The sequence below is a fragment of the Marmota flaviventris genome, chromosome 11, assembly GCF_047511675.1.
Source record: "Marmota flaviventris isolate mMarFla1 chromosome 11, mMarFla1.hap1, whole genome shotgun sequence".
NCBI classification, from domain to species: Eukaryota; Metazoa; Chordata; class Mammalia; order Rodentia; family Sciuridae; genus Marmota; species Marmota flaviventris.
The window spans coordinates 33,561,685-33,583,376 of record NC_092508.1 but is presented as its reverse complement, the minus strand read 5'-3'; the positions used below and the strand labels follow the sequence as shown (position 1 = coordinate 33,583,376).

Here is a 21,692-nt window from a genome sequence, read left to right as displayed (position 1 = left end):
CTAAAAGAAATACTCCATACATACAGAAGAAATCAAAAACAAACCCCAGTGCTCACAAATGAACAAAACTTATTTGAAGAGTAACCAAGCAAATGAGAAACAGGACCAAATTAATGTTACAATTAATAAAAAAGGCCAGAATTAATAAGAATCTCTCTATAATAACATTGAACGTAAATGGTCTCAACTGAAGACTTAGACGGGCAGAATGACAAAAAAATCAAGACCAAACTGCGGCAGCCTAGGCCCAGCCCAGACTGCCCACACCAGCCTGCGTGGGACCCAGGCTCACAGTAGGCCCAGGTCCACCCATCCACCGGTGGGGCAGACACCTGCCAGAGCCCAGACACCCACCAGAGCCCAGCCTTCAGCACAGGACCACCTCTTCTGACCACCAGAGACTATCACAGGAACCCAGACCCTGACAAGATCCATCCACACCGACTTGCACAGTACCCAGGTCCAGGGTAGGTCTGAGTACACTTCCCACCCCCGCAACCTGGGAGCCTAAGCCTAACCCAATTCCATCTTGGGATACTGTAGTCATCGCCATAGCCTTCCCCATGCAATAGCCCCTAACTTTTTAACAACAGACAGGGCCTAGAAGCAGCTGCATTTCAGAGAAGGCATCCCAAAGGGAGTATGAGGCCAACTCTTTCAGCCCCATCTCTGTAAGACATTGCTTCCATCTTGGGGCACCTTAACTATTATCTCAAATTACCTCAGCTATTGCTGCCATTACTTTTGGATACAGTAGCATACATTGAGGGATACCAGCAGAGTCTGAAAGTCCAACATCAAGATGAGGTATAGACAATCAGCACGGATACTACAAGAATATAGGGAAGAAACTATAATATCTCAGATCCACACTGCAAGAAAGGAAGACACATAGACAACATGAAAAAACAAGGGAGGAAAGTGCCCCAAACAAACCAGGATACTATAATAACAGAACCCATGTACAGCAAAGTTGATGAGATGAAATGTCAGAGAAGGAGATCAGAAGGTTCAGAATTAAAGTGATCTGTGAATTAAAGAATGACCTTAATGAGCAAATACAGGCAATTAAGAATTGATCACTCCAAAAAAGAGATAAGAGAGCAAATACAGGTAGCAAAAGATTACTTCAAGACAGAGAAAGAAATCTGAAAAAAAAAAGTCAGAAATCCTTGAAATGAAAGATACAATAAATCAAATAAAAAACTCAATAGAAAACATAACCAACAGACTAGATCACTTGGAAGAAAGAACATCAGATAATGAAGTCAAAGTACACAATATGGAAAATAAAGTTGATCACACAGTGAAGACAATAAGAAACCATGAATAGAACATTCAAGAATTATGGGACAGCATCAAAAGACCAAATCTAAGAGTTATTAAGATAGAGGAAGACACAGAGTTTCAAACCAAAGGAATATACAATGTCTTCAATGAGATAATATCAGAAAATTTCTCAAGCATGAAGAATGAATTGGAAAACCAAATACAAGAGGCTTACAGGACACCAAATGTACAAAACTAGAACAGATCTACATCAAGGCTCATTATAATGAAAATGCCTAGCATACGGAATAAGGATAGAATCTTAAAAGCCGCAAGAGAGAAAATCAGATCACATATAGGGGGAGACCAATTCTTATCTTAGGAGAATTTTCAACCCAGACCCTCAAAGCCAGGAGATCATGGGACAACATATACCAAGCTTTGAAAGAAAATGGATGCCAACCAAGAATCTTATGTCCAGCAAAACTGAGCTTTAGATTTATTTGATGATGAAATAAAAACCTTCCATGATAAACAAAAGTTAAAAGAATTTACAACTAGAAAGCCTGCACTACATAACATCCTCAGCAAAAGATTCCAAGAGGAGAAAATGAAAAACAATGATGAAAATCAGCAGATGGAGGGATTACACTAAAGGAAAATCTGATCAGAGGAGAAACCAAGTCATGTTAAATACCAAAAATAAACAAAAATGGCTGGGAATACAAATCATGTCTCAATAATAACCCTGAATGTTAATGGCTTAAACTCACCAATCAAAAGACATACACTAGCAAATTGGATCAAAAAAAAAAAAAAAAAAAGACCCAACAATATGCTGCTCCCAAGAGACTCATCTCATAGGAAAATACATCCACAGACTGAAGGTGAAAGGTTGGGAAAATCATACCACTCACATGGACTGCGGAAGCAAGCAGGGGTTTCCATCCTCATATCAAATAAAGTAAACTTCAAACTAAAGTCAATCAAAAAGGATAAAGAAGGACACTACATACTCCTCAAGGGAACCATACACCAACAAGACTTAACAATTATAAATATATATACCCCAAACAATGGAGCATCTACATTCATCACACAAACTCTTCTCAAGTTCAAGAGTCAAACAGATCATAACTCAATAAATTTGGGTGACTTTAACACACCTCTTTCATCACTAGGTAGATCTTCCAAATAAAATCTGAACAAAGAAACTATAGAACTCAATAATATTTACAATCAATAATTTGGATTTAACTGACATATATAGGATATTTCATCCTTCAAAAAGCAAATACACTTTCTTCTCAGCAGCACTTGGGTCCTTCTCTAAAATAGACCATACACTATGCCACAAAGCAAATCTTAGAAAATATAAAAAAGTAGAGATACTACCCTGAATTCTATCCCAGATAATAATGGAATGAGATTAGAAATCAATGATAAAATAAGAAATAAAATCCAATCCAAAACCTGGAAACTAAATAATATGCTACTGAATGAAGGATGGGTTGCAGAAGACATCAAGGAGGAGATTAAAAATTTTTAGAGGTGAATGAGAATACTGATACAATATATCGAAATCTCTGGGAAACTATGAAAGCAGTTCTAAGAGGAAAGTTCATTGCATGGAGTTCATTCCTTAAAAGAAGAAAAAGTCAACAAATAAATGATAGTACATCTCAAAGCCCTAGAAAAAAGAAGAACAAATCAACACCAAAAGCAGTAGAAGGCAGGAAGTAATTAAAATCAGAGCTGAAATCAATAAAATTGAAACAAAAGAAACAATTGAAAAAAATTGACAGAACAAAAAGTTAGTTCTTCAAAAAAATAAATAAAATTGACAGACTCTTAGCCATGCTAATAAAGAGGAGAGAGAAAACTCAAATTACTAACATACATGATGAAAAAGGAAGACACTACAGAAATACAGAAGATAATTAGAAATTATTTTGAAAACTTGTACTCCCAATAAAATATAAAATATCGAAGGCATTGACAAATTTATAGACTCATATAATTTGCCCAAATTGAATCAGGATTCAATACACACAATTTAAACAGATCAATTTCAAGTCATGTCATCAAAATCTACCAACCAAAAAAAGCCCAGGACCGGATGCATACACAGCTGAGTTCTACAAGGCCTTTAAAGAAAAACTAATTCCAATACTCTTCAATTTATTTCAGGAAATAGAAAAAGAGAGAGAACTTCCAAACTCATTCTAGGAGGTCAATATGACACTGATTCCAAAACCAGGCAAACACACATCAAAAAAAGAGACCAATATCTCTAATGAATATAAATGCAAAAATTCTCAATAAAATTCTGGCAAATTAATTACAAAAATATATGAAAAAGATCATGCACTACAATCAAGTGGGATTCATCCCAGGGATGCAAGGTTGGTTCAACATAAGAAAATCAATAAGTGTAATTCATCACATCAATAGACTTAAAGATAAGAATCATATGATCATCTCAATAGAAGCAAAAAAAAAAAAAAGCATCTGACAAAATACAGCACCCCTTCATGTTTAAAACACTAGAAAAATTAGGGAAAACAGAAACATATCTCAACATCATAAAGGCTATGCTAAGCCCCAGGCCAACATCATTCTAAATGAAGAAAATTAAAGGCATTCCCTCTAAAAACTGAAACAATCAGGGATACCCTCTTTCACCACTTCTTTTAACATAGTTCTTGAAACACTGGCCAGAACAATTAGACAGGCAAAAGAAATTAAAGAGATACACATAGGAAAAGAAGAACTCAAATTAGCACTATTTGCTGATGATATGATTCTATACCTAGAAGACTCTAAAGTTCCACCACAAAATTTCTAGGACTAGTAAATGAGTTCAGCAAAGTAGCAGGATATAAAATCAATACCCATAAATCAAAAGCATTTCTCTTTGTTAGTGATAAATCCTCAGAAAGGAAAATGAGAAAACTACCCCATTTATAATAGCCTCAAAAAAAAAAAACTTAGGAATCAACTTAACAAAAGAGGTGAAAAATCTATATAATGAAAATTATAGAACCCTAAAGAAAGAAGTCAAAGAAGACCTTAGAAGATGGAAAGATCTATCTTGCTTTTGGATAGGCAGAATTAATATTATCAAAATGACCATCCTTTGAAAAGCACTATAAAGATTTAATGCAATTTCAATCAAAATCCCAATGGCGTTCCTCATAGAAATAGAAAATGCAATCAAGAAATTCATCTGGAAAAATAAGAGACCCAGAATAACCAAAATAATCCTTAGCAGGAGAGTGAAGTACGCGGCATCACTATACCAGACCTTAAACTATACTACAGAGCAATAGTAACAAAAACAGCATGGCATTGGCACCAAAACAGACTGGTAGACCAATGGTACAGAATAGAGGACATAGAGACTAACCCCAAAATTACAATTATATTAGACAAAGGTTACAAAAACATGCATTGGAGAAAAGATAGCCTCTTTAACAAATGGTGCTGGGGAAACTGGAAATCCATATGAAACAAAATGAAATTTTGTTATCTCTCACCATGCACAAAACTCAACTCAAAATGAATCAAGGACCTAGAAATAAAACCAGAGAACCTGCATCTAATAGAAGAAAAAGTAGGCCCTAATTTCCATCATGTGGGATTAGGCCCCAACTTCCTTAATAAGCCTCCTTTGGCGCAAGAATTAAAATCAACAATCAATAAATGGGATGGACTCAAACTAAAAAGTTTCTTCTCAGCAAAAGAAACAATCAGTGAGGTGAATAGAGAGCCTACATCTGGGAGCAAATCTTTACCCCTCACACATCAGATAGAGCACTAATCTCTAGGGTATGTAAAGAACTCAAAAAGCTAAGCACAGAAAAAAACCAAATAACCCAAATAAATAAATGGGCCAATGACCTGAACAGACACTTCTCAGAAGAGAATATACAATCAATCAACAAATATATGAAAAAATGTTCATCATCACTAGCAATTAGAGAAATGCAAATCAAAACCACTCTAAGATTTCATCTCATTCCAGTCAGAATGGCAGCTATTATGAAGACAAACAACAATAAGTGTTGGTGAGGATATGGGGAAAAGGTATACTCATACACTGCTGGTGGAACTGCAATTTGGTGCAGCCAATATGGAAAGCAGTATGGAGATTTCTTGGAAAATTGGAAATGGAACCACCATTCGACCCAGCTATCCCTCTCCTCAGTCTATACCCAAAGTACTTAAAAACTGCATACCACAGGGACACAGCCACATCAATGTTTATAGCAACACAATTCACAATAGCTAAACTGTGGAACCAACCTAGATGCCCTTCAATAGAAGAATGGATAAAAAATATATGGCATATATACATAATGGAATATTACTCAGCAATAAAAGAGAATACAACTATGGCATTTGCAGGTAAATGGATGGAATTAGAGAAGATAATGCTAAGTGAAGTTAGCCAATCCCCCAAAACCAAATGCTAAATGTTTTCTCTGATATAAGAAGGCTGATTCATAGTGGGATAGGGAGAGGAAGCATAGGAGGAATAGATGAACTCTAGATAGGGCAGAGGATTTGGAGGGGAAGGGAGGGAAGATGGGGTTAGAAATGATGGTGGAATGTGATGGATATTATTATCCAAAGTACATATATGAAGATATAAATTGGTGTGAATATATTTTGTACACAACCAGAGATATGAAAAATTGTGCTCTCTATGTATAATAAGAATTGTAATGTACTCTGCTGTCATATATAAATTTAAAAAGAAAAAAGAAAAAAATCAAGACCAAACTATATGTTGTTTGCAAGAGACACACCTTCTAGGCAAAGACAGTCACAGGCTGAAAGTGAAAGGCTGTAAATTAATATACCATGTGAATAAAGCCTGGAAGTAAGCAGAAGTATCTATTCTTATATTTGACAAACCAGACTTCAAAATAATATCAATCAGAAGAGACAAAGAAGGTCTAAAAGAGATACTACTCAAATTAAAGCCTTTGACAGAACTTAGTACAATAATACTGGGTGATTTCAACATACTTTTCTCGCTATCAGATAGATCATTGAGATATAAACTCAGTAAAGACTCTTTGAACCTGAAAAATATTATAAATCAAATGAACTTAACAGACATCTATAGAATATTTCATCCAACAGCAGCTGAATATACTTTCTTCTCAGAGAATCATGGAACCTTCTCAAAATCAGACCATATTTTAGGCCACAAAGTAACTCTCTAAAAGTTAAAAAAAAATGATATAATTCCTTACATCTTATCAGATCATAACAGAATGAAATCAACACACACACACACACACACACACACACAAAAACAACCCTGTAGAAACTGTATAAACAGATGGAGATTAAAAAATTTACTTCTGAATGATCAATGTGTGATAAGAAATTAGGGGAGAAATTTAAAAATTCCTATGGGATGTCAGAACCTCTGGAACACTAGGAAAGCAGTTCAAAGAGGAAATGTTATAGCTATGAATATCTACAAAGGAAAATCAGAACAAATAAACAACCTAATGATGCATCTAAAGGCCCCTGAAAAGGAACAATAAACCAATTCCAAAACCAGCAAAATGAAGGATATAATTAAAATTAGAACCAAAATTAATGAAATTGAGAATTTAAAAAAAATACAAAGAATCAATGAAACAAAGAGTTGACTCTTTCAAAAAGTAAACAACATTGATAAGCTATAGGCAAACTAACCAAAAGAAAAAGAGACAAGACCCAAATTTAAAAATTAGAGATGAAAAAAGGAGAAATCACCATAAATATAGAAATCCAGTGGATCATTAAGAACTATTCTGAAAACTTAATACTCTAATAAACTGGAAAACCTACAAGAAATGGAAACATTTCTAGACAAAAATTACCAGCAAAATTGAATTGAGAAGACATAAAAAACCTAAACAGACCACAAATAGTAATGAGATAGAAGCAAAAAAAGGTCTAACAAAGAAAAACCCTGAATTCTACCAGATCTGTGATGAAGAATTAATGCCAATGCTCCATGAAATAGAGATGAAATACTTACAAGTCCATTTTATGTAGCTAGTATCACACTCATACCAAAACCAGATAAGGAAACATCAGGAAAGAAAACTAGAGACCAATATTCCTGATGAACTTAGGTGTAGAAATACTTAATAAAATATTAGCAAATCATATTCAACAGCATATTAAGAAGACTGTACCATCATGACCAATTTGGTTTTATCCCAGAGATGAAAGAATGGTTTAACATGCAAATCAATAAGTGTAGTCCATCACACAAACAGAATTAAGGACAAAAAACACTTGGTCATCTCAATAGATTCAGAAAAAAACATGACAAAATTCAGCACCCATTCATAATAAGAACACTGAAGAAACTAGGGAACTTAGCTCAACATCATAAAGGAGATTATATATATATTATATATATATTATATATAATTATATATATAGTATATATTATATATATATTATATATAATATATATATAGTATATATTATATATATATACACCAAGCCAACATCATAGTAAATCAGGAAAAACTAAAAGAATTTCCTTTAAAATCCAGAATAAGACAAGGATGTCAACTCTCACTATTCCTATTTAGTACTAGAAATTCTAGTCAGAGCAATTAGGCAAGAGAAGAAAATAAAAGGAATAAAAATAGGAAAGGGCTGGGATATAGCTCAGTTGGCAGAGTGCTTGCCTTGCATGCACAAGGGCCTGGGTTCAATCCTTAGCATCACACACACACACACACACACACACACACACACACACAGGAAAAATTTTAAAAAAAAGGAAAGGAAGAAGTCAAATTATCAGTGCTTACAAATATGGTCCTATACTGAGAAGATAAAAAAATTAAAACTCCAACAAAAGACTGCTAGATCAATTAAACAAATTCAACAAAGTAGCTGATTACAAAAGTAATATACAAAAATCTCTTTTATACCAACAATGAATCTGCTGTGAAAGTAATCAGGAAAACAATCCTATTCACAATAGCCTCAAAAAATTATCTAGGAATAAATCTAACAAAGGAGATGAAAGACTGTAAAGAAAACTATAGAACATTGAAGGAAGAAATTGTAGAAGACACACAAAGATGAAAAGACCTCCCATATTCATGAATAGGCAGAATTAAAATGTTAATGTAGCCATACTACCAAAGCAATATAGAGATTCAATGCAATCCCCATCAAAATATCAATAACATTCTTCACATAACTAGAAAACAGTTCTAATATTCATTTAGAAAAATAAAAGATCCAGAATAGTTTAAGCAATTCTAAGCCAAAAAAGTAATGCTGGTGGCATCACAATATCTGACTTCAAATTATACTAAAGAGTTATAGTAACAAAAACTGCATGTCACTGACATAAAAACAGACACATAGACCAAAAAAAGGTACAGAATAGGAGACACTAGACAAATCCACACAGATACAGTCATCTGATCCTTGATAAAGGCACCAAAAACACACTGCAGAAGACAGCCTTTTAAACAAATGGAGCTGGGAAAAGTGGTTATCCATATGTAGAACAATGAGACTACACCTTTTCTCTCACCCTGCCCCAACATCAACTAAATACATATTAAAGACCTAGGAATCAGAACAGAAACTATGCAATTGCTAGGAAAAAAAAAAATATATATATATATATATGGTCAATACTTTAGCATATAGACACAGGCAACAACTTTTAACAGGACTACTAATGCTCCTGAAATAATACCAAGAGTTATTAATAAATGGAATGGCATCAAATTTAAAAAGTTTCTGCACAGCAAAGGAAACAATTAAGAATGTGAAGAGAAAACCTACATAATGGAGAAATCTTTGCTAGCCGTTCTTCTTATAGAGGATTAGTATCTAGACTATATAAAGTCAAAAAACTCAACACCAAATAAAAACAATAATGCACTTAATAAGTGGGCAAATGAATTAAAAGACACTCCTTTAAAAAGATACAGAAATGAACAACAATGATATGTGTGTGAGTTTCTCAACATCATTAGCAATTAGGGGAATACAAATCAAAACTACTCTGAGATTTTATCTCACAGCAGTTAAAATGGAAGCCATCAAAAATACAAACAATACTAAATGCTGGAGAGGATGTAGAGAAAAGGGAACACATTTACACTGTTGGTGAGATTGTAAATTTAAAAAAAAAATACAACCCCTATGGAAATCAGTATGGAGGTTCCTCTAAAAACTAGGAATGGAACCACATAAGACCCAACTATCCCACTTATCAATTCATCATAAAGAATTAAAGTCATCATACTACAGTGATACATGTATGCCATTCATGCAGCACAACTCACAATAGCCAAACCATGGAACCAGTTCTTTACCTTTTTGGTCACAACAAATGCCTTGAAAAATAAATGGCACCAAATTGTGGGCTCAACATCTCTGGGCTTGCTTTCTGTATGGAATCTTGGATCTGCAACCCCTCACTACCTCTACAACTCATTGATTTTAAGGGAGAAAGGTACTGGGATTTAACTCAGGAGTGCTTTGTCACTGAGCTATATCCCTAACACATTTTATTTTTTTTTATTTTAAGACAGGGTCTTATTAAGTTGCTTAGGGTCTTACTAAATTTCAGAGACTCTCCTTGAACCTGTAATCTTCCTGCCTCAGCCTCCCAAGTCTCTGGGATTGCAGGTGTGCACCACTACACCTGGCCCTCATTGAGGCTTTCGAACAAAATTGAAAAATATTTTTTATCTAGCTTCTTTAAATATCATGACTTGGTTGTCTTTCCTCCTCCTAAATCCAGTTCTGTCACTAGGAGTAAGAGTAAAGCAGAAAAAGATTAATCATCAGAGGAACTAAAGACCAGCTACAAATCATTTCAGTCTTAATCTTATTTGCTTTACAGTGATCTGGGAATTTCCTGTACTCTTTGCCTAACTGGCTATCAGATGCAAATAAATACTTTCTCTGTAATAATATGTAGTTAAGAGCCTCAAATTAGTTCTAAAAATTTTCAAATACAGTACCTGTATCCAGTAGCACAACTAGGCATACAAGAATGTAAAATCTGCCAGGAGCAGTGGCACATACCTATAATCTCAGAGGCTCAAGAGGCTGAGGCAGGAGGATTGTAAGTACAAGGCCAGCCTCAGCAACTTGGCAAGGTGCTAAGCAACTTAGCAAGAACCTATGTCAAAATAAAAATAACAAAAAAAGGCTGGGGATGTGTCTCAGTGATTAAGCAGCATTGGGTGCCAAAAATAAAAAATAAAAAGACTGAAAACTAATATAAAAACCGACATTTGGAACATATTTATAAGAGATTCAGATAATGGAGTCATTAGATCTTAACATTAAAACAGCAATAATTCCTGTACTTTGAGTGCTCTCCCCCTACCCAAATTAATATGTTGAAGCCCTAATCCCCTAGGTAATGATATTTGGGACGTAATTTCTTTCTGAGTGAAATTAGTGTCCATATAAGAAGAGACATAAGAGAAATCATATACCCCTCCCCCCTTTCCACTCTGTGATGGTACAGCAAGAAGGTGATTTGCAAATGAGGAACAGGGCCCTCAGCAGGAATCAAATCAGTCAGCACCTTGATTCTGGACTTCCTAACTTCCAGGACTATGAAAAATAAGTGTATAAAGTTTTAGCCACCTCCTCTCTGGTATTTTTTTTAATAGTGGTCTGAGCTGACCAACACAACTAATATGTTTAAGGTGTTAGAAGACAAGGCTAGAGGTTTGGGAAGATAAATAGAAAGTATACAAATACATGGACATTCCATAAAAAGAAAGTAACTGAAATAAAGAATTCAACTGGTTTAACAGCAGGTTAGAAACAAAGAAGAACCACTGAACTAGAATGTAAATCAGAAGAAAATATCTAGACTGAAGCATAGAGAAGAAAAAGGATAAGAAATACACAAAAGAACAAGAGGCTACGGAAAACATTTTTGATTGAAGACAGAAATAATAAGCTTTCTTCCTCATAAGTGAATTTTCAACTCTTTTCTTGCTATAAACTGACTTTTTTGTTGTTGTTGTTTTTAAACAAAACACCTGAATTGGATAATCCATGAACCCATGAAATAACACAGTCAATGTGGCTGGACTTATACCAAGCCCATGTCTCAAAGGAAGAAATTAACCTACGACATAAATAATAAATAAATGAAAACTTTTGTGTTTTTTACCTTTCCCGGGGTTGTTGCTCAAGTTTTTCAAGCCGCACAACAGGTGTCTGGTTTGTCTCCTTCGAAGTAGTTGGAGTCCCAACAGTAACATTCAGGTCTGGGGATAAAAATGCTGGATATTCTACTGGTCGTGGTGTAATAACATTTCTGAAAAATGGTAATAAAGTTAAATATTGATATATATCAAAGTGCACTTCTAAAACCAGTGGTAGCTATTACTTCTGAAACCTTCTGTCTTTTATTCAGCTTGCCTATCTACCTTAAGCCATCAGAGTAGAGAGTTAAGAAAGAAGAAAATAATCAGGAATTATTGCTGAGAAAAGTGTTAACTTCACTCTGCTTTCTACTAAGATCATGAGCAGCAAGGGGGAGAAGAGAGACCTGAAGAAAGAAAAATAGAAAATATCTGAGCCCAGATCTCTCTCCCAATATTTACAGCTGAATCTGTCTCCCAAGTATCTCAATCTTTAAATCTATTAATTCTATGGAATATATTGTGTGTCAGACACTGTGTTCATAGACTCCATATAAAATATTACCTCAGTTTTCATAGTAAATGCATCTAATGAGATGAAAATCATTAGATCCTACTTTACATATAAAAAGCTAGGTTTTTGGGCTGGGGATGTGGCTCAAGCAGTAACACGCTCGCCTGGCATGCGTGCGGCCCAGGTTCGATCCTCAGCACCACATACAAACAAAGATGCTGTGTCCGCTGAAAACTAAAAAAAAAAAATATTAAAAAAATTCTCTCTCTCTCTCTCTCTTTAAAAAAAAAAAAAAACTAGGTTTAAAGAAGTTAAGCAACTACCCCCAAAGTCTTGTAGCTGAGAAATGACAAAGCAAACATCTGAACACAGCTTCTTTGACAATAAAACTCATGTTCTTAAACTGTATTATGCATAGTGGTACGCACCTTAAACTCAGTATGTCTAAAACAGAGCTCACCATTTTTCCCCTTCTTTAAATATATTATTGCCTCAGAATTCTCTGGTTCAGGAAATAATAGCACCACATCAATCACCTACAAGTGCAGTAATTCCTTTGTTTGCTTGCTGATGCAGAGGAATGAGGAGCCCAAAGTGGCTAGATAGCAATATTCACATCCAGTTCTGTGGAAGTCATTATGTCTACTTGTCCCCTTAGAACTAAGACTTCTAGGTCAGTGGAGGATAAGGTTACATGAAACAGAGCAAGAATTTTGCTAGAGGATCCCTATGGGTAACACTGAGTAGCATAACTTCCATTTCCACACCTTTATGCATGAACCCATGCATGAATCTTGATATGGGAGAAAAAACAATATATATCAGTCACTGATTCAGAGTACAAACAACCTTCTAAAGAACCTTGCCCCAGACTTAAAAGTGCCACCCAGCTGGTACTGTAACTGAATCTTCAAAAGGCTATTCCATTGTTAATCCAGATGCTTCAGTATGGCAATAAGACCAACAAATTTAATGATCATGGAAACAAAGCTGCATTTTGTTTGCTATGAAGTGAGTTCCTTGATTAGAACAATGCTGTGTGGAATACCATGATCATGGAAAAGGCATCTTTCAAGTTCATAAACTGTAGTTTTGTCAGAAGCACTGCATGTAGGGAAGAAAAATATGTAACTACTGTAAGATTGGGCCCGGTCACATAATATCATTTCCGTTTGATGATGAAGTATCACTGTGCACTGCCAACTTTATGGCTTAGTGGGTCAGACAACCAAGTTAATGACAGCAGCTCAGTTTGCATGGTAACTTGGTAGCCTATGATTAAACATTCAGTCTCTACTAAGTGGAACTCTTTCTGAAAAGTAGAGTAGCTATCTGCAGGTGGTGACAGGGCTTTGTTCCAAAATTCTAAGGGTCTGTTCCATGATTCATCCATAGAGGCTTGCTAAAATCTCCAAACATACTGTCTCCATCTGTCACTGACATGTATTATGCCACTAGATCTGTTGTATCATATGGGTCCAAGTGGCAGAGCAACTGGCAAAGCAGCTTGCAACTGTTGCAGAGCCTTCTCTTGTTCTGGGTTCCATGCAAAACTACCAGCTTTGGGGGTCACTCAGTAAATAGGCCATACTAACACACCCAAATGAGGAACAGGGTACCTTCAAATCCAAATTAGCCCACTAGGTATTGTGTCTCTTTTTTGGTTGTAGGAGGGACCAAATGCAACAATCTCCTTAGAAGGGATATCTCAACATGCCCAATATCACTGGCCCTTAGAAATTCCACTGAGGTAGAAAGCTCCTGAATTTCTGCATATTTATTTCCTACTCTCTGATGTGAAAATGTCTCATTGATAAACCTAGGATAGTTGCTACTTCTTATTCACTAGTCCAATCAGCAAAATTTTACCAATGCAATAGGCCAGTATGAGATTTTACAGAAGGAAAACGTGATCAAGATCCCGGGAAACTAAATTATGACCTAGGGCTGAGAGCTGATATACCTCTGAGGCAGGAGAAGGAAAGTGTAGCGCTCTTCTTGCCAGCTAAATGCAAACTGATTCTGATAGTCTTTACTAGCAAGTAAGGAAGAAGAAGCATTGACTGGATCTATAGCTGTATACCAGATACCACCAGATGGGTTAATTTACTCCAAAACTAGTGCCACAGCTGCAACTGGACTCATCACCTAGTTAATATCACAATAATCCTCTGTCAGTCTCTAAGCCATATGTCTCTGCACAGACCAAATATTCAATAAATAAAGGATCAATTACCTAGGTAACTTGCCCAAAGTCATATAGCTAGTACTGGAACCCAACTAGTCTGGCTCTTGTGCCTGAATTCTTTTTTTTTTTTTTTAATACTGGAGATTGAACCTAGGGGTGCTTAAGCACAAAGCCACATCCTTGCCCTCTTTTCATATTTTATTTATATATAGGTTTCACTTAGTTACTTAGGGCCTTGCTTCGTTGCTGAGGCAGTCTTTGAACTCATGATCCTCTTGCCTCAAACTTTCAAGCTGCTGGGATTACAGGCATACACCATCCAGTGTAGATCCTGCTTTTTTTTTTTTTTTTTGGTACTGGGAATTGAACTCAGAGCCACTCAACCACTGAGCTACATCCCTAGCCCTATTTTGTATTCTATTTAGAGAAGAGACAGAGTCTCACTGAGTTGCTTAGTGCCTCGCTAAGTTGCTGAGGCTGGCTTTGAACTCATAATCCTCCTGTCTAAGCCTTCTGAGCCACTAGGATTACACAGGCACCACCACACCTGATCCTGAATTCTTAATCGCTATACCTTGCCTATGCCTACTCCTCTCTCTCACATTATTCCCCTCCTTGCTCCTGTGCTGCTCTTAGCTACTCACAGCTAACTACTCACTATCCACTCACAACTAGCTACTGCAATACAGCATAGCCTTATATATGTGCCCTCTTTGGAGAATGTGTTCCCACACCCCTCTGAAATCAGCTCAATGTATCTTTTTTTTCCCAAAATCTTACCTCAAACATTTCCTTTTTTGTAGCCTTACTTGATAATACTGTCTTCCCCAACTCCTCAGAGAATTAAAAGCTTATTAACTGTCCTATGGTTCTTTATGTTTAGCTCTGGAAGGGGTCTAGAAGGGTTCTTACCCTATCTGCATTATAATGCTAGTTATCATTAATTTTTTGCATATTATCTTTTCATTAAACCATGAGATTGAGGTCAGCAACCAGATCTCATTTATCTTTGTAGTTTCAGTGCCTGGGGGATATAGCAGACATTCAGTAAATTCTTACTTAATCAATAAACAGAGGGGAAAATGTCAATATATAAAGGAAACAATACAACAACTTTATTATTTTCACAAATCACAATACCAAATAGGTGATGTATATTTTTAATACCCATTATTGGTGTGACTAGGGAAAATAGGCATTTAGAAAACAATTTTGCATTCTATATGGAGTTCCCTCAATACTATTTCAGATTTTTTTCCACTTCTTATTCTTTAACACTAAAGATTAAATCTCTTTCTTGGGTGCTCATTTTTCTTCAATTTATTTTTATTGTTGAAATTTCAAGATAGATCAGCATATTATATTTTAAATTACTTTTATTTTGCTATTGATGGTTTTTACCATGTCTTTTTACTGTTGATTTGGAAGTAACAATTGGAGTGTTGTGGAGGTGGAAGTAACATTACTATACTGTAGAACAGAAAACTGACAACTACCTGACACCCTGATCTTAAAAGTCCCTGACCTCTATTCCCAGAAAGGAGTCTCTCACTGGACAACTTTCTCATTAAGCCTCTCCTGCTCCTCCTTCAGGCATGAAGGAGGCTCTTTCTCTTTCTTGACTCCACATCTTCTCATCTCCTTTCTCCAAGACTACACCCAGAAATTCATATATTTTCCCACCTTATTAAACAAAACAAGTCAGTATTTTCTTTACCTTGGATTCTAGCCCATCCTGGTCATGTCCTCAAGGCTTTTTAAGATAACTAAATTGCTCTGTCAAATTTTACTAAAATTGTACATGATCTGACCATATTAACGAGACTTAAAACACTTACGTTAGGGGATCTGTTCTTTCTGGAGGTGGTGCAATATTCATAAACATAGATGGTTCAACAATTTTTTGAAGAGGTTTTAACTGAAGAAAAATGTAATTATATTTTAACACTATTTAATTACAACTTATCCTATTATTATTAATCCCTCATGACGATGAGAGAGTACTTAAGTGACAATATAAGAAGAAAAGGCATGAAGAAAAGAATGAACTTTTGGGGGTATTAAATATTTACAAGCCTTTTTTATAACTTTAATCTTATTCAATCCATTTAATAAATCAATGAGGTAGGTAGTAACTGCCTATTTTACAGATGATACCAGAGATCAGTAATTTGTTTAAAATTAAACAATAAGCATGAGAGCCAGGATGTGAACATAGCCTTTTCTCTCCTTGAGTATGGTATTCTTTTTACTGTATCATGATAGATAAGGATAACTAAATAGTTCATAGGCATAAAATCAGCTGAATTTTTATGATACAACCCATTCTTTTCTATATGTATATCTTTGTTCCTTGTTTTAGTAAATTCCACATATATAAAACAATACCTGCTCAGTTTCATATGAAAAGTATCTGTCTCCTTAAGCATTGCTGTGTTTACATGATATGCTTTTATCTGGACTCAAAACCTACTTCTGAAATTCATGCTCATAAACTATGACTATCATTCAAAAGGTCTGAACAATTAAGGGTTCCTAGATAGCCTAACTTATCATAAGAAAACAGAAAGAAAAACAAAATAGAAAAGAAAACCTGTTCCTTCAAGCTTTCACCTGTATATTATTTACTTCTTCAAAATACATTAAAGATAATTGTGATATACCATAGGCAAAATTTTAAAATATATAGATTTCTCAGTTAACATTGCAATATGCTTAGTCAATAAGGCTGATGTTGCCACTTTCAATTACTAATTTTAAAACACTCAACACTTTAAAAAATATTGAAATATAGGGATCATTTCCCCTATTTAATAGCAGCACTAATGGGACTGGATTTTTAAATGTCCCAAAACTGTGATAATACTCAAAGATATCAAGAGTTCTTTTAAACAGTGGGTAAGAGAATATATTAGTATAACTTTTCTAGAACAAATTCTTAACAAGGCCATTGTTTTGAACAATAATTTTCTTTCTAAGGAATCTAGCCTAAGGATGTAAAGAAAAGAATACAGGTTAGTACACAAATATTTATATATGGTAGTGAATTTGAACAGGCAAGAAGCTATCTTCTCTCAGTATATTACTCTCTTGATGAATTGAAAAAGTTCAAACAACAACAGAAACAATCATGGTTGTTTTTTCAATTGAAAACAACCATGGAGGAAAAATCAAAGTAGAAAACATTATCTGAATAACATTATTTTAATAACTCCATTTTTAATATTTTTAAGTGTAAAAATCCACACTCATTTCTTGAATACTTAAAATACGTTCATTTTCAATTTTAATTCATAAACTTGTTGTAGGTATAACACAAAAGCAAGTTTTGTAATAAAGTTTCTGACATGAAAGATACATTTAAAAATGTATAAGGAAATAATGGTAAAGTCTCTTGTTTTTAGGCAGAAGAAAAGTCTATATACCTCAAGGGCAGAAAGTAGAGCAGCATTCTTTCAAAAACATTTATTTTGGTACCAGGGTTTGAATCCAAAGGCACTTACTTACTAAACCATATTCCCCAGGACTTTTTTATTTTTTATTTAGACACAGGGTCTCACTAAGTTGCTTAGAGCCTCTAAGTTGCTGAGGCTGGCAGCAAAACTGAGATCCTCCTGTCTCAGTCCTCCCAAGCTGCTGGGATTACAGGCATGAACCACCATAAATTCTTCAAAATTAGTATTTAACAAACTGGAAAAAAACAGAGGCTCAAAAGAAAATGATTTGAATGAAGAGCCAAAATAGAATCTAAGTTTTTAAAAGAGGGGAACTAACCTGATGTGAAAATCCATAACCAAAATTTCCATAGGAGAACATAAATTCCACCTCCAACCTGCAGATAAACTAAAAATGGCAACTATATTTTATTGTTTGATCAGAATGGTATTTCATTAGAAAGGTGATAGCAAGTGATAGTTTTACTTCACAAATGTGTAAGTTACAAAAGCCCAAGTATGAATCTCTTGATTTTAAGAAATAAATATTTACACAAGGAGTACTTATAGAAAATCTATTCATTTCCTGAAATGTTAAAATCTTTCATGTTAGAGTTAAATATTTTTGTATGATTAAAGTATGGAAAATATCAACTCAAAATTGTTAATAGGCAAAGACACTGGCATAAATACATGTTCATATACATATATGTACATTATTTACTCACATTCCTCACACCTCCACTCCCAATTTCAGATAAAATTTTGATTTATTTATTTATTTATTTATTTATTTTTTAATTTTTTATTGTGGGTTGTTCAAAACATTACAAATTTCTTGACATATCATATTCCACACTTTGATTCAAGTGGGTTATGAACTCCCACCTTCACCCCATACACAGATTGCAGAATCACATCAGTTACACATCCATTGATTTACATATTGCCATACTAGTGACTGTCGTGTTCTGCTACCTTTCCTATCCTCTACTATCCCCCCTCCCCTCCCCTCCCCTCCTCTCTTCTCTCTCTACCCCCTCTACTGACCTTCATTTCTCCCCCTTGTATTATTTTTCCCTTTCCCCTCATTTCCTCTTGTATGTTCTTTTGTATAACCCTGAGGGTCTCCTTCCATTTCCATGCAATTTCCCTTCTCTCTCCCTTTCCCTCCCACCTCTCATCCCTGTTAAATGTTAATCTTCTTCTCCTGCTCTTCGTCCCTACTCTGATCTTAGTTACTCTCCTTATATCAAAGAAGACATTTGGCATTTGTTTTTTAGGGATTGGCTAGCTTCACTTAGCATAATCTGCTCTAATGCCATCCATTTCCCTGTAAATTCTATGATTTTGTCATTTTTTAATGCAGAGTAATACTCCATTGTGTATAAATGCCACATTTTTTTTATCCATTCGTCTATTGAAGGGCATCTAGGTTGGTTCCACAGTCTTGCTATTGTGAACTGTGCTGCTATGAACATCGATGTAGCAGTGTCCCTGTAGCATGCTCTTTTTAGGTCTTTAGGGAATAGACCGAGAAGGGGAATAGCTGGGTCAAATGGTGGCTCCATTCCCAGCTTTCCAAGAAATCTCCATACTGCTTTCCAAATTGGCTGCACCAATCTGCAGTCCCACCAGCAATGTACAAGTGTACCCTTTTCCCCACATCCTCGCCAGCACTTGTTGTTGTTTGACTTCCTAATGGCTGCCAATCTTACTGGAGTGAGATGGTATCTTAGGGTGGTTTTGATTTGCATTTCTCTGACAGCTAGAGATGGTGAGCATTTTTTCATGTACTTGTTGATTGACTGTATGTCCTCCTCTGAGAAGTGTCTGTTCAGGTCCTTGGCCCATTTGTTGATTGGGTTGTTTGTTCTCTTATTGTCTAATTTTTTGAGTTCTTTGTATACTCTGGATATTAGGGCTCTATCTGAAGTGTGAGGAGTAAAGATTTGTTCCCAGGGTGTAGGCTCCCTATTTACCTCTCTTAATGTTTCTTTTGCTGAGAAAAAACTTTTTAGTTTGAGTAAGTCCCATTTGTTGATTCTAGTTATTAACTTTTGTGCTATGGGTGTCCTATTGAGGAATTTGGAGCCCGACCCCACCGACTGTAGATCGTAGCCAACTTTTTCTTCTATCAGACGGTGTGTCTCTGATTTGATATCAAGCTCCTTGATCCATTTTGAATTCACTTTTGTGCATGGCGAGAGAAAGGGATTCAGTTTCATTTTGTTGCATATGGATTTCCAGTTTTCCCAGCACCATTTGTTGAAGATGCTATCCTTCCTCCATTGCATGCTTTTAGCCCCTTTATCAAATATAAGATAGTTGTAGTTTTGTGGATTGGTTTCTGTGTCCTCTATTCTGTACCATTGGTCCACCCGCCTGTTTTGGTACCAGTACCATGCTGTTTTTGTTACTATTGCTCTGTAGTATAGTTTGAAGTCTGGTATCGCTATACCGCCTGATTCACACTTCCTGCTTAGCATTGTTTTTGCTATTCTGGGTCTTTTATTTTTCCATATGAATTTCATGATTGCTTTCTCTATTTCTACAAGAAATGCTGTTGGGATTTTGATTGGCATTGCATTAAACCTATAGAGAACTTTTGGTAATATCGCCATTTTGATGATGTTAGTTCTGCCTATCCATAAACAGGGTATATTTTTCCATCTTCTAAGATCTTCTTCTATTTCTCTCTTTAGGGTTCTGTAGTTTTCATTGTATAAGTCTTTCACCTCTTTTGTTAGGTTGATTCCCAAGTATTTTATTTTTTTTGAAGATATTTTGAATGGAGTGGTTGTCCTCATTTCCATTTCAGAGGATTTGTCGCTGATATACAGGAATGCCTTTGATTTATGCGTGTTGATTTTATATCCTGCCACTTTGCTGAATTCATTTATTAGCTCTAATAGTTTCTTTGTAGAGCCTTTTGGGTCTGCTAGGTATAGAATCATATCATCTGCAAATAGTGATAATTTAAGTTCTTCTTTTCCTATTTTGATGCCTTTAATTTCTTTCGTCTGTCTAATTGCTCTGGCCAGTGTTTCGAGAAATATGTTGAACAGAAGTGGAGAGAGAGGGCATCCCTGTCTTGTTCCAGATTTTAGAGGGAATGCCTTCAGTTTTTCTCCATTCAGAATGATGCTAGCCTGAGGCTTAGCATAGATTGCTTTTACAATATTGAGGTATGTTCCTGTTATCCCTAGTTTTTCTAGAGTTTTGAACATAAAGGGATGCTGTACTTTGTCGAATGCTTTTTCCCCATCTATCGAGATGATCATATGGTTCTTATTTTTAAGTCTATTGATGTGGTGAATAACATTTATTGATTTCCATATATTGAACCAGCCTTGCATCCCAGGGATGAATCCTACTTGATCATGGTGTACAATTTTTTTGATATGTTTTTGTATCCGATTCGCCAGAATTTTATTGAGGATTTTTGCATCTAGGTTCATTAGAGATATTGGTCTGTAGTTTTCTTTCTTTGAAGTGTCTTTGTCTGGTTTAGGTATCAGGGTGATGTTGGCCTCATAGAATGAATTTGGAAGTTCTCCCTCTTTTTCTATTTCCTGAAGTAGCTTGAAAAGTATTGGTATTAGTTCTTCTTTAAAGGTTTTGTAAAATTCTGCTGTATACCCATCCGGTCCTGGGCTTTTCTTAGTTGGTAGTCTTTTGATGGTTTCTTCTATTTCCTCAATTGATATTGGTCTGTTTAGGTTTTCTATATCCTCCTGACTCAATCTGGGCAGATCATATGACTTAAGAAATTTATCTATGCCTTCACTATCTTCTAATTTATTGGAGTATAAGGATTCAAAATAGTTTTTGATTATCTTCTGTATTTCTGAAGTGTCTGTTGTGATATTGCCTTTTTCATCCCGTATGCTAGTAATTTGAGTTCTCTCTCTTCTTCTCTTCGCTAGCATCGCTAAGGGTCTGTCGATTTTGTTTATTTTTTCAAAGAACCAACTTTTAGTTTTGTCAATTTTTTCAATTGTTTCTTTTGTCTCGATTTCATTAATTTCAGCTCTGATTTTAATTATTTCTTGCCTTCTACTTCTTTTGCTGTTGTTTTGCTCTTCTTTTTCAAGGATTTTGAGATG

The 21,692-nt window shown here is 35.2% G+C and overlaps 1 protein-coding gene across 1 annotated transcript in view; it reads right to left on the bottom strand.

Moving 5' to 3' along the window:
- C2cd6 (C2 calcium dependent domain containing 6) overlaps positions 1-21,692 on the bottom strand; it is a 115,690-nt gene that overhangs the window by 72,659 nt on the left and 21,339 nt on the right. The window contains 3 exon segments of the mRNA XM_027941943.2: positions 11,474-11,620; positions 15,988-16,067; positions 17,924-17,992. Of these exon segments, the coding sequence (XP_027797744.2) occupies positions 11,474-11,620; positions 15,988-16,067; positions 17,924-17,992 (296 nt within the window).